At 38.5% G+C, this 14,705-nt stretch overlaps 1 protein-coding gene across 1 annotated transcript in view; it reads right to left on the bottom strand.

Moving 5' to 3' along the window:
- Positions 1-14,705, bottom strand: part of LOC130216459 (E3 ubiquitin-protein ligase RNF123) — a 215,279-nt gene that overhangs the window by 2,373 nt on the left and 198,201 nt on the right. Inside the window, exon 38 of the mRNA XM_056448353.1 lies at positions 1,570-1,655. Coding sequence (XP_056304328.1) covers positions 1,570-1,655 — 86 coding nt within the window. The remainder of the gene's footprint in view (positions 1-1,569; positions 1,656-14,705) is intronic.

Here is a 14,705-nt window from a genome sequence, read left to right as displayed (position 1 = left end):
CTGTTTCTTGAAACATGATCCAACAGACGTAACAGATCGAAAAACAAACAACGAGTGGGGTCGATCACACTGAATGCGCTTTTCAGTGCTGAAAATGCGAGACACACCTCACTGCCTTTTTGTTGACATAAGTAAAAAGCAGTGCACTGTGCTTTTCATGTTACTAGGCAACCACAGTATCAACGGTCTTCATGCAGGAGCTCGCGGCGTCAAAAATGAGAGGTTAATCGAAGATTAGCGTCAATGTTCTCGCAGTCCATTAAAGCTCATCTTCAATATTAATTGAATTGGAAATGTTCGGCACTCGCAACATGCGCTAATAACAATATAGTAGTGGTGTCTCATTTCTTAAGGCTGATTTATACTTCTGCGTCAAGTGCACGCAGACGGTCCGGCACAGCCTCCGCACATATCAATCAACTCCAACTCGCATATACTTCGTCAAGGCTGACTCCAACCCTGAACCGCATCTCTCAAAAAATCTAACTACATGTCACGATGACGCGTAGTGCAAGCTCTGTGATTGGTTAGACTTGATAGCGTTGATGATTGTGGGTGGGGCCAAGAGCCGCAGCCAGTGATTAACAAATGTCTCTTTGTTTTGTATTACTTTATGATTAAAGTTGTTGCACGTCCTGCTTCTGAAAGAGCGAGTTTGAGCTACTTGTACTGTAAGCATCACACAGGTAGTTCTGGTGTAAACAACACACCCGTGAAGAAACTGGACACAGATGTACAAAGAAACCCCACTGCCAGCTAGCGTTTCAGAAGTGTTAATGCAAAGCAACACAAACAGAACACAGAAAGTTAAATGCTCAAATACGTGCAAGGCATGTGCCGTGGCTTACGGCGATCACTCGATGCAGAAGTGTAATTCAGCCATTAGGGGAGAATTTCTACCCCTACCCCTTCACACTGTGCTTCAAGGGCCAATTGGAAGGTAAAGGGGTACAGTGGGCCTATAAAATAGGATTGGGCCTAAATCTCTGACTCTTCACTTTCGTTTATTTAGTGTTTTATGCAATATATTGCTATAAATACAGCTTTAAAGTATTACCACTACATATAAAGTCCAACGTTTTATACTGCCATATCTTTGTGACATGAAATTCATCATCAGCTCTCTACGAGCTTAGCCCACTGTATTTAACCCCATGGACAATGTACATCTGACATGCACTTTTAAACAGTCTACTTCGCACTACTTTGAAGGTGTCATTATTTGATGGAGACCAACAATCTACTGAAGACAGCAAAAAAACAATAGACGTGTCCATGTGAGAGAGTATATTACTCTATTTTAAATCAATTATTGCATATATTTGGGAAGGAATCAAAACCCCAGCATCTACTTGATGAGGATGAATCTTTCTAGTGCACATTTTTGCAAGTAATCACATAACTTTAAAAACAGTGTGCTCAACTATGCCTGTACAGTGTGTGAAAGCATAGAATAAACTTTGACCTTTAGCAATTGCCAATGAAACGTTTCAGAGCAGAGCGTGAATCTCCTAAATGGAGGAATGAATGGAAGACAGAGCTGTCGAGAGGTTGTTGGCAGAGACTTACTTGCAGGATTTGTGGGAGCAGGGCTTGAAAATGGCTGATATGGAGTGTGCATAGCAGATCGGGCAGAGATCGTCCTCGCTGGTCGGCTGTGAAGGAGACAGGGTGAATTAAATTACTTTAAAAAGCAGATACATTGATCTAATACAGCTATGAGGGGATCAGAGGCTACTCAACAGCTTCTTTGTATTCACTGCATTACTGTACAGGTTTGAGTAAAGCGTTATTATTTGTTTTATTCTATTGACCTTGTTCTTCACGTACGAGTAAATAGTCATTGGAATCTTTTTGGCTCAAGATTTACGGTCTCATTAGACATCAATTGTAACCAATGAGATTCGTGGTGACAACAGAGTTGAGAATCCAACATACAGTTTTATTAAGACTCTTCAGGAAGGCAATGGTCAAACAGGAACAAACAGTGTGATGAGGGTAATCCAGAAGCGTAGTACAGGTCACAGTCAAATAGGTCAGTACAAGTGGCAAAAGAACATAAACAAGGAAACAAGGCAAGGGTAGGGATAACTGACGTGAAACTGAAGTTTCAACAGTGTCGAGATCTCGAAGCGCAAGTGTTTCGAAACACTTCAGAGAAGCATGATCCGAAACACCCAGGTCACATGACTAAGGTGATTTGAAACACCCAGGTCATGTGACTAAGATGATTCGAAACACCCAAGTCATGTGACTGAAGTGTTTTAAAGTATTTGGCATTTCAGAAGCGTTTCGAGACCTGGCGAATGTGCGTTTGACTGACAGGTTCGGAAAACATCTCTTTGGAACTGAACTTTGACAGTTGATGATGACGTTACATGAGAACACGAGGACTCAAGACCGCTGAAGAACGCATATTGAGAAACAGCCAATGTCATTCAGCAGTCTATGAGGGCTAGATTGCAGGTGATCGTGACAGTAATTAATGTTTTCATTTGTTGTTGTGATTGGGTTATTACAATTCTAACTCTTCTGAAATTAAAACATGGATATTGTTTTGTCTAAAAATGAATGTCAATATGTCTGAAAACCTATTTTATTTTAGATTTAGAATTACATTTTACTCAAACACAACTATAAAGCATAGACCTAAAGAAAAACAGACTATCGGTAAAGTAATCTCTTCATTTTTACAAGAACTCTAACTTTTTGAGAGACAATATCTATAAAGACATTTTACTCAGTGCACCTTTCTTAGTTTTGCATTATAACCACATAAAAACACTTCAGTTAATAATACATTTAATGAATAATTATCACCATGCTAAATTCACTGTCGTCTGGTCATCACTAATGTCGAAGGTGTCCTGAGGATTTATATATATATATATATATATATATTCAAAGGAACAGATTTTCTCAGTACTCAGTACATTTTGCACAGTACATTTTGTAATCAGCAGCAAGAGAACTGAGCTTGACCTCGACCTTTTAAAAGAGGCTGATGGTGAATCAGTAGTATTCAAGCATCTCATTAATATGTATTGTAAACCTTATGACACAGTCGAGGCAGGAAAGAGTAAGGTATATTCACAATATTTCCCTAAAAAATGAAATTAATGTCATTAATTACTTTTGAAAAAAGGCTTGTTAGTTTTGGAATTAATTAAATCATATTCAGTGGTTTAAAGTAACAAATTACAAATACTCAAACGACTGTAATTGAGTAGTTTTTCCTCAAGAATTGTAATTTACTGAGTAGTTTTATAAATGTGTACTTTTACTTTCCCTTAAGTCCATTTTTACTGCAGTATCGATACTTTTACTCCACTACTTTCCTTCAACCTGCAGTCACTACTGTATTATTTCCTGTCTATGGAGATTAGAGGAATCAGTCCTGTGATTCCTGTTCAATCAGATCGCTCAAGATCAGATACCTCAAGACATTGGTGATTTATAATCGCAGCAAACTGTTCGGAAGCATTAAAAGTGTCCAAGAAGATGTCTAAAATCTGTACACGCATTGACCCAGAGAGAGAGAAGATGACAGATGTTTACTGTATGATGACCAAAATGGCCTTAAACTCCCAGCAAGCACAAGACATCAACATGACGTCAGATTGACATTGTACCTCAACGTCTTTGGGACATTTTGACATCAGAAATTCAACATCAAGCTAACGTCAATATCCAACAACCAGCCTTAAATCAATGAAATATCAACGTTTAATGATGTTACAGCTTGACGTTGTGTGGACGTTACCACTATGACGTCTATCAGATGTTGGATTTTGGTTGCCATACCTGATGAATAAATGTCAGTATTTGACATAAACATGATGTTGGATTAAGATGTTGGCTCAATGTTGGATTTTGGTTACTTTCTAACACAAACTAAAATCAATATATCAGTGCTTTCCACACATAGACTTTACTTGGGGAGGCCGCCCAGGTATATTAACTGCCATCCTAGTATATTTATAGTGCTTTCACACCTGCATTATTTAGTTCAGTTGAATCACACTAGAGTTTGCTTTCCCTCTTGCTAATGCTAATGAGTGTAACATTAAGCATTGCCTTTTATAATTCTAAGATAATTAGAAATTTGCTTAAGTATTTAGGTTTTCAGCCATGTTAACAGCCCTACTTTAAACACAAACCATAAGTCTGATCAGTTATAAAATATATAACATACCAAGCCTGGAAATCCTAAACATCTGAGGTGAGTTTTGTGGTTGCAGACTGAAAGCTCTAGAACAGGGGTGCCCAAACTCGGTCCTGGAGGGCCGGTGTACTGCTAAGTTTAGTTCCAACCCCACTCAGACACACCTGGGCTAGCTAATCAAGCTCTTACTAGGCTTTCTAGAAACATCCTTGCTGGTGTGTTTAGTCAAGTTGGAGCTAAAATCTGCAGGACACCGGCCCTCCAGGACCGAGTTTGGACACCCCTGCTCTAGAAGGAGATTATTAAAGAAACATCCACCTTTCCTTATGATGTTACTATATTTTAGAGCCACGCATTGTGAATTCAGCATCAGAAAAAATGCTAATAATAACAGCAGCTGATGGTGCAGTTTTGGAGAACATCTGTTATGGTAATCTGAATGGTTGTTATATAGTTGTGATCTGGTTGTTAGGGCATTTCTAGGTCTTCGGCATCCAATTCAAGAAGTGATTTGAATCTGCTCCAGAAATCCCTGCTGTCGACTGGTCTACCGTTTCCCAAAAGGCTGACTTCCAAACGCAAGCACACCAAATGGTGATGAACATTCTCCTCAGCTCCCTCTTTTAACTTGGATTCACGCGAGAATCCCATAATCTTGACGCTTTCATCCCAAGGCTTTTCTCAGCTGGGAAGAAGAGGAGCAAGCCTGCATGTGTTAATTGAGTTCTTTGTAGTGGTTTCATAGGGAGTGCGGATGAAAGAGGAGCAGCCAGATCTCCATCTCTGCCAGACAGCCTGACTCCGCTACTACATCAACTATCTGTATACGTTGTCGGGGATTTGTCGTGTTCAATCAGAACCATATGACAATATATGTGCATAAATTATTTTACACCATAATAAATATTGAAATTATTGTTTTGATATGCCAACAGACGGGCTCTGTATGAATCGCTGTACTTTAAACCAAAATACTAGACAGAAAAACACCCATACATTCTCACATTCACACACACACACTCATACACTACGGTCAATTTAGAGGAAACCCACACCAACGTGGGCAGAACATGCAAACTCCACACAGAAATACCAAAAGGTCCAGCCAGGACTCGAACCAGTGACTTTCTCGCTGTGAGGCATGAGGCACTGTTCCGCCACTACTAATAATTAATAACATTAATTATGGACCCCTATGACCATACACAAACATCACACATTTCAGGGGAAGACAGGTCAGACGAGAGGTAGCTTTTAGAAAGAGGAAATAAGAAACATTAGGGGATGTGTATTATAGCCCCTCACGTCCACTACGCTCAATTAATTCTGGACAATCGATTATTCCCAGAATATCAAAATCAGCTGTAGGCGGAAGATAATTCCAACACAATCTCACGGCAATTCGTAACTTTTTGATTTAGTGGCTAATTCGTATGAATTTGTACGATCTAATTCGTACAATTTAGTACGATTTGCTCATCCGCCAATGACGGTTGGGTTTAGGGGTGGGGTTAGGTGCCACACCTCCTTTTTAAAAATCGTACAATTTCGTACGACTGAACTCGTATGAATTCGTACGAATTAGCCACTAAACTGACAAATTGTAAAATACTTACGTTTTCTCGTGAGATCAGGCTTGATAATTCTCATATCTGGCACCTAAACTCTGGTACAGCCTTCCTAGCACAGTTCAGGAAGCAGACACACTGTCAGTTTACAACTAGATTAAAGACACATCTCTTTGCATTAGTCTGCCTTATTTAGGGCAGCAAGAGCCGGGAACATATCCCTAAAGACATTATCATTCGAACGGCATCCACGCCTATGTTAGTCTGTTTTTATTATTCCCGAAGTTTCGTGTGAAGGGGGCACTATACTGCTCAGTGAGCGCCATCTTTGGGATGAGATGTTAAACCGAGGCCCTGACTCTCTGTGGACATTAAAAATCCGGGGATGTCCTTCGAAAAAGAGTAGGGGTTAAACCCCGGCATCCTAGCCAAATTTGCCCACTGGCCTCAGTCCATCCCCATATCATAATTGGCTCCTCTCCACCAATCAGCTGGTGTGTAGTGTGTGTTCTGGCGCAATAAGGCTGCCGTCGCATCATGCAGGTGGATGCTGCACACTGGTGGTGGATGAGGAGATTACCGCCAATGTCTAAAGCACTTTGAGTGTCCAGAAAACTGCTATATAAACGTAAGGAATTATTATTATTATTATTATTATGTTTATCAGTGAATATTAAATTACTGAAAGAGCTGCAGGTTATTTAGTATTTTTACAGGTATACTTTATATGTTTGTAAGAAATGAAGTGTGCCTCAACCCAACTTCCACTCCTAATGGTGAATTGATGCTCATTTCCCAAAAGGGCTGAATTATGAGTAAAGAGAAGTCAACAGTTTGCTGTCTCTGCATTGTTTGAGGTGACTACATCTCCACCAAATGGTAACAATTGTAGAATGGGGATGGGTGTGTGGCACAGAGAATGGTCTCATCAATAGTGTTGAAACTGCATCAACATAGAGAAATAGAGAGAACAGCTGGGTCAACAGCCAAGGAGCAACTTCATTAACATCTAAAGGCACCATCTAAAACAGTATGAAGGTTTGAGTTTAACTGTGCGTTCACACCGAAAGCGGTGAGAGCATCTAAGGTTGCTCTGGCCGCCCTGGCGACAACGCTGTCTGCCTTCAGGTCCGGCAGCGAGAGCGTCAAAAATGGCTACATTGGTCTCGTATTTAAAGGGGCCGTTGCAGCATATCAGTTACATTCCTGCATAAAACACGTGTTCTAGCATGAAAATGTTGCGGACTTCTTATCAAATTCATTTAACAATGGAAGATCAAGTGTCATGTGGTGTGACTTTGCTCCACTTAATTATCCAATATGTCTGAAATATCCTGAAGCAGCAATACTGTCGCATGAGATTCCCGCTTTTTTTATAGATAAATATATACAACGTTAAAGCACATCAGTAACTCGGCAGTAACTTATTTAATGCATGTTCCTGTAAGAAAACATAGTAAATAATTGGAAATCCGGTGAACGGAATAATCAAACCCTTGGGAACAGCTGTGGTCAGAACCAAAGTTCACAGGTCTGTGTTCTCTGAACTCCTCCCAAGCGGTGGATTTCTTAATTCCGATTGCTTTTCGCCAAACCGCGTCATAGCTCATTACCATAAAGTTGACTTGATTTCAACTCTCCTCGACGCTCACACCGTCCTCGCCACTGGCTCTCATTGAAAATTAATGACTTCCGGCTACTTTGACGCTCTCGCTGCTTTCGGTGAACGTACGGAGTTCATTTTGACTCCGATGAAACCATGATACTGCGTGTACTTGGAGACTGCCATGTTGAATAAGCCTTCATTGAGATCTTCTATGTCCTCCTCAATATTTTATACATGTTTTAAAAGTAACTTCAAAGTAATTAGTAATCTGATTACTTTTTACATGAAGTAATTAGCAATGTAATCAGATTACACTTGTTCAGTAGTAATCAGTCATCTGTAATCTATTACTTTTTTAGAGTAACTCACCCAACACTGAAAATACACATCTGCTTCTGTTACTCCAAACCTCTTTTCTCATTTCTGAGTGCTCCTCAACGATTACATGTTGTAGATGAAGTCCTTGTACAAAATCAAGAGCACAGAGGACATGTTAAAGTGACTGAGATCCTTTAAAGATGAATAGTTTAACTGTCCGCTTCTGGAAAACTGATTAAAGCAGAATGCGAGGCTGAAAGCGGACCTTCGGTTCATTTTAAAGGGCACCATTCTGACGCGAGCAATTTCGAAGAGTAAACCTTCAAAATCAGCAGGCAGCCTGGCTATCAGGTTTTTCATCATTTTCTAACATGAACAGGCTCTTTTGTTTTTATTTCTGGTCTTCCCCCGATGTCCTTTCCGTTCTCAAAGTCGAACTTTGTTCCAGGGAGAATGATTGGGTTTCTGTTTGGTCTCTGAGCTGAGATGAAGGAAATACAAGCCTTCTTAAAATCTCATTCACTGCCTCCTAAGTCCATCTCTCCTCCGCTATTACCTTCAGATCTGGTGTCTGAGTAATGAGGGAAGATATCCACCGTCCCGAGGTAATTTGCCGGAGCAGACGGTGACCTTGACTGGCCTGGTTCACTCTGGCCTGTGAAAGCATTAGGTGCTGTACTCAATTCATTTTGCTATTTTAGTCTGTGGACGCAAAAGTAAAGGAGAAATCCATCAACGTCCAGACTGGGATTGCTCAGTTTAAAGGAACACTATCTCTGGGTCTGGCTGGAGCACTTTTAGCTTAGCTTAGCATAGATCATTGATTCCGATTAGACCGTTAGCATCTCACTCAAATGTTTTTTCATTTTCTGATTTTTAGCTTGACTCTTCTGTAGTTACACTGTTTATTATATCACTACTTTTTGGAAATATGCTAATTTTACAACTCCCCTGGAGTTAAACAATTGAGTTGTACCATTTATTGAATGTATTAGGTGGATCTCTGGGTCTGCGAAAGCACTTTTAGCTTAGCTTAGCATAGATCATTGAATCGGATTAGACCGTTAGCATCTGACTAAAAGTTTTGAGAATTTTCTGATTTATAGCTTGTAGACAGGACTTATAGACAGGACTTGGGATGAATTTGATTGGATGAACTCAATCCGTGTAGATGTGGTCAATTCAATCGCTAAGCTTCAGAATGGGTAAGATTTAAGTGACTTTGAGCATGGCACGGATGTTGGTGCCAGGCTTGGGTATTTCTGAAACTGCTGGGATTTTCACATACAACCATATCTAGAGTTTATAAAGAATGTCTTGGGGGAAAAAAATGAAAGTATCTAATGAGTGAAAATGCCAGAGGAGAATGCCAAAGGTCAGAGAAGAGCGGTGTCACTCCTGACAGCTAAGAGCAAATGCGAAAACTGCCATTTTCACAGGCAGCAGCTGTTTTGACCTATTTTGATGCGTATTTTTGAATATCACAGCGGTTCAAACAGCAGAAATGATACACAATTTATCTGGTTAGAGATATCGACTAAATTTCGTTATTCAAACAATGATGATATTATTAAAAACAGCATTTATTGCTTGATATTAATATAGCCATCGATATATTATCCCTATATATCTCTTATACAGTTCAAGTTAGAATTATTAACCCTCCTGAATTATTAGCCCTCCTGTACATCTGTTTCTCTTTAATGGAGAGATTTTATTTCAACACATTTCTAATCATAATAGTGTTAATAACTCATCTCTAATAACTGATTTATTTTCTCTTTGTCATGATGACAGTAAATAATATTAGACTAGATATTCTTCAAGACACTTCTATACAGCTTAAAGTGACATTTAAAGGCTTACTAGGTTAATTAGGGTAAAGTTAGGTAATTAGGCAAGTTATTGTATAATGATGGTTTGTTCTGTAGACTATCGAAAACAAATAGCTTAAAGGGGGCTAATAATATTGACCTAAAATGGCTTTAAAACAATTAAAAACTGCTTTCATTCTAGCCGAAATAAAACAAATCAGACTTTCTCCAGCAGAAAAAATATTATAGGAAATACTGTAAAAATTTCCTGAATCTGTTCAACATCATTTGGGAAATATTTGACAAAAGAAAAAATAATTCAAAGGGGGGGCTAATAATTCTGACTTCAACTGTATCCTTAATGCTGACATCTAAATAAAGACCAAAGTTGCCAGAAATCTAATAGAAATAAACGTATTCCTTTAGTTGTGAGCACTACCTGTAAATCTCTATTGCTACAGCAGAAGGAATGTGCAATCATATCCGATAGAGATCAACATAATCTGATGGCTTCATTCCTTCATTGACTGCCGCAGGTCATGCGTCCCCCTGCGATGTGCTGAGGAGGCATGAATGCGGTACTGTACCGCTCAGCGCTCTGAGTATGATTGGATATGCTGCCCTATAACCTTCAATCAAAAGCCTGCTGCTCACATGTGGGACACGGTTATATTATTATCGGAAAGTACGGGTTACAGAACTAGACAGCTCTATACAAATGACGGATCACAATCTGTAGCTTATTTCTCATGAAAATGCAGGTAACAGGATGGGAATTTCACAAAACTTGCTTTTTTTTCCTGAAATAAAAACAAAAACATCAGGTTGCCATATCTGATTACACTGCAAAAGCATTAAAATGCTTAAGTCAAGGAGCAAACAATAGTGTTTTCAGAAAATAAGTCAAAATTAAGTGAGTTTTTTTAGGGCACCTATGGTGAAAAATCTACTTTTCAAGCTGTTTGGACAGACATATGTGCATGTATGGTGTATAGAGCGTCATATTGGGGTGATATAAACACACCCAGTGCTTTTTTTTCAATTTAACAACATAATAAACGGTGGACCAATTGGAGCTGTTTTCAAACCGACCGCAACTTTACGTAGGAGAGCGGTCCCCCCGCCCACCAATATTGATTGACAGGCGCGTCATCATATCCTCAGTTTGTTGATTCACGTCCGCCATTTTCAGCGTGAGTCAAGCGAATATCACTAAAGGAACACGCTAGCTCTATTTTTAGATGCAAGGCTCATTGGGCTCAACACAAGATCAATATTCTCCACATTATCACTCTAATCGGAATTATTGATTGTATCTTTAGGTAGGTTTGCAAACATGTGTACTTCTCATTGAGTCTACCTTATACTTCAGCCATTTGCATTTCTCGCGTTTACAGAAGCTCCCTGTGATCTTAACTAGGCGCTGCTGTACCATGTGTTTTAGAATTCTAAACATCGGTTTCTATCAGGGTACACACAATGGTGCTTCAAGTCGGCGGCTGGGCACCGTTGTGTGTACCCTGATAGAAACCGATGTTTAGAATTCTAAAATGCGTGGCGTGACGATTCGGGACACTTCATGTTTCTGCCGCGCCACAGAGAGTGTCTGGTGTGCCGTGAACTGAATAAATATAAATGTACACACATTTACACAAGTCAATAAACAGAATCAATGATGGGCTAAAAATCTGCGGAAATCTGTGCTCGCAGATTCAGTGTGGGCCTAGTTATATGTCATACACGCACACACACACACACACATATCACACACACATATATATATATATATATATTTCATTTATATTTCTTATTATTTTATATTTTAAAGCTTTAATTATATTTATATACTTTTTTTTTTTGCAGCACAATAGTATTAATACACTGATTTTGAATTTACACCAAAAATAAAGCAGTGTAATTTGCCAGTTAAAAGCCAATGAAGTTAGCACTTCCTGAACCATTTCAAGTCAGAGGAAACGCAACCGCATCAGCAGCGCATGTTTGACATGTGAGCTACCGCAGTAGCATGTTGTGTGCAGGACATCCTGCTGCGGGAGACCCATTTTACCCCAGAGTGCTGAAGAATGACCTTTAAGTCTGACAGGCCCCTATCGACATCTGATATTTAAGAAAGCTGGACGATGCTGCTGCTTCTCCATTCCAGCAGTTGTGCTTTTTTTAACAGGCGTGAGCTATTCTGTCGTAATTGTTACTAATAATAGATGTTCGTAGCCTGTAAAATGTATTTGAGTGTATATTTGAGAGAAAACATAGCATGTTTCTGTTCACCTTTAATAGATATTATTAAACACCATAAAGGCATCTGAAGTATGTCAAATGTCTGCTAATTAGCACAAAATTAACTAGCCTTGATGCTGGCTTTTGTCTAGTTAGCATGTTTTAAGGGATTGTTATCATAATTTAATATTAAGCTAGCATGCTTTAATGTGTTCATTATTTATTAAAACATTTAACATGTTAGCAAGCATGTTTAAAACATTTTAAATAGCACATGTTATACTTTTAATAGCATGTTTGTGAAGTTTAAAAGTTGCTAGCACAATAAATCATGTTGCTAACATGTTTACAAATCTGTTAACATTATTTAATGTTTCTAGTATGCTAATGTTTTAAGAGTCCGCAATATGATTGAACATGTTGCTGGGATGTTATTCTAACATATTTCTAGCATGATTTAACATGTTAGTATTGTTTAGCAATAAGCTAACATAATTTATCACAATGCTAGCATGTTTAGCTTGACCAGCATCTTTCTGAGATCATTTTCTCACACTGTTAGCATGTTGTTATCATACTTATGACATGATATAACACACTGCTAAAACGTTTTTAGCATGTTGCTAGCATGTTTTCAGCATTTTTAGCAAAAATCTGTCAGCATTACTTAGCATGTCTGATACGTTTATTTTTTTATATGCTTCTGGATGCATTAACACATTGCTGAAATGTTTATAACATTTTAACAATATAACGTTAACGCTAATTCTTAAATGTGAACATGTTTTAGCATGATTTAACATGTTAGAATTCTTCATCACACTGCTAACATGTTTACCATGTCTAGCACATTTCTAAGATAATGTTCTCACACTGCCAGCATGATAACCAGCCTGGTACCATTTTAGTTCATTGGTAACATTGTTAAAGTTTTCATTTTTACATCACTAATATGTTATTGTCAGATTTATGCTGTGATTTAACACACCTCTAAAATGCTTTAACATGTCACTAGCATGTTTACAGCATTTTAGCCAAATCTGTTAACATAATTAATGTTTCTAGTATGCTAATGTTTTAAGAGTCCGCAATATGATTGAACATGTTGCTGGGATGTTATTCTAACATATTTCTAGCATGATTTAACATGTTAGTATTGTTTAGCAATAAGCTAACATAATTTATCACAATGCTAGCATGTTTAGCTTGACCAGCATCTTTCTGAGATCATTTTCTCACACTGTTAGCATGTTGTTATCATACTTATGACATGATATAACACACTGCTAAAACGTTTTTAGCATGTTGCTAGCATGTTTTCAGCATTTTTAGCAAAAATCTGTCAGCATTACTTAGCATGTCTGATACGTTTATTTTTTTATATGCTTCTGGATGCATTAACACATTGCTGAAATGTTTATAACATTTTAACAATATAACGTTAACGCTAATTCTTAAATGTGAACATGTTTTAGCATGATTTAACATGTTAGAATTCTTCATCACACTGCTAACATGTTTACCATGTCTAGCACATTTCTAAGATAATGTTCTCACACTGCTAGCATGATAACCAGCCTGCTACCATTTTAGCTCATTGGTAACATTGTTAAAGTTTTCATTTTTACATCGCTAATATGTTATTGTCATATTTATGCCGTGATTTAACACACCTCTAAAACGCTTTAACATGTCGCTAGCACAGTGTTAATGTTACCATCTTTACATTGCTAATACGTTGTTATATTTATGACGTGATTTAGCACACAGCTAAAATGTTTTAGCATGCTGCTTGCATAATGGTAATTTAGCAAGTGGCTAACATTCTTAGCATATTTCCAGCACATTTTAGCTAGTTAAAGCAGCTAATCAGAATGTATAAATCAGTGATAGCTCTAGAAATACACGCACATTTCGAACGGGTAGCTGAAAATATTTTAGAAGTAAGAGTATTAGCGTCACGGTGGCGCAGTGGGTAGCACGATCTCCTCACAGCAAGAAGGTCGCTGGTTCAAGTCTCAGCTGAGTCAGTTGGCGTTTCTGTGTGGAGTTTGCATGTTCTCCCCAAGTTGACGTGGGTTTCCTCCAAGTGCTCCGGTTTCCCCCGCAGTCCAAACACATGCGCTATGGGGGAACTGAATAAGCTAAATTGGCCGTAGTGTATGTGTGTGAACGCAAGAGTGTATGGGTGTTTTCCAGTGTTGGGTTGCAGCTGGAAGGGCATCTGCTGCGTAAAACATATGCTGGATAAATTGGCGGTTCATTTCGCTGTGGCGACCCCTGATTAATAATAATTATATTAATAATTAATGATAATAATGTGTGTATTTAGTAAGTCTTAAGCTCGTTTTCTGAACGAGAACACTAGCATGCAAACCGCACACAGTTCTGAGGCACAGGCGATTCATAAAAATTCATTGGTTTGTTTACAGGCACTTCATATCAACACGTCCAATCATATATCAGAGAGATGCATATTCAAGATTTAGGGCTGTGCTAAAGCAGACGAATGCTAAAATCAAGTCAAACACCCCTGAATTATTCATATCCTAGCTGATTGTTGCCTCTCCCTTAGTAATACCGATGAGATCCTGACTCTGGTATATCTGATTATTACGGAGGCGCCGAACACAACAGTGTTTGTCCCAGAAGCATCACTGCTTTTCACTCAAATATAAAAATATCTCGACACAGATCCGCTATGAGTGAAGCAGTGGAAATAGGTCAAGCAGTTTCTCACATCCAGATGAATTATAAAATGTGGGATACTTGCCAAGTCAACAGAGGAAATCATTTGCTTATTGGTGGAACATGGTGAACTACATAGCAAGCAGATGTTGACTGACTCGTGTTGATTTGAAGAGTGTTTTCACATGCTTTGAGTTTTGGTATGTTCATTTTAAAGGGGTAAAGTATTAAAGTACTGTGTTATTGTAGTGTTAAGTCTTATACTAAATGGAATTTACATACTATCTATATACATATGTAATTTGTAT

This window comes from Danio aesculapii, chromosome 22 (genome assembly GCF_903798145.1).
Source record: "Danio aesculapii chromosome 22, fDanAes4.1, whole genome shotgun sequence".
NCBI classification, from domain to species: Eukaryota; Metazoa; Chordata; class Actinopteri; order Cypriniformes; family Danionidae; genus Danio; species Danio aesculapii.
Note: the sequence above shows the minus strand (reverse complement) of the source record. Positions and strands in the feature narration are given on the sequence as shown.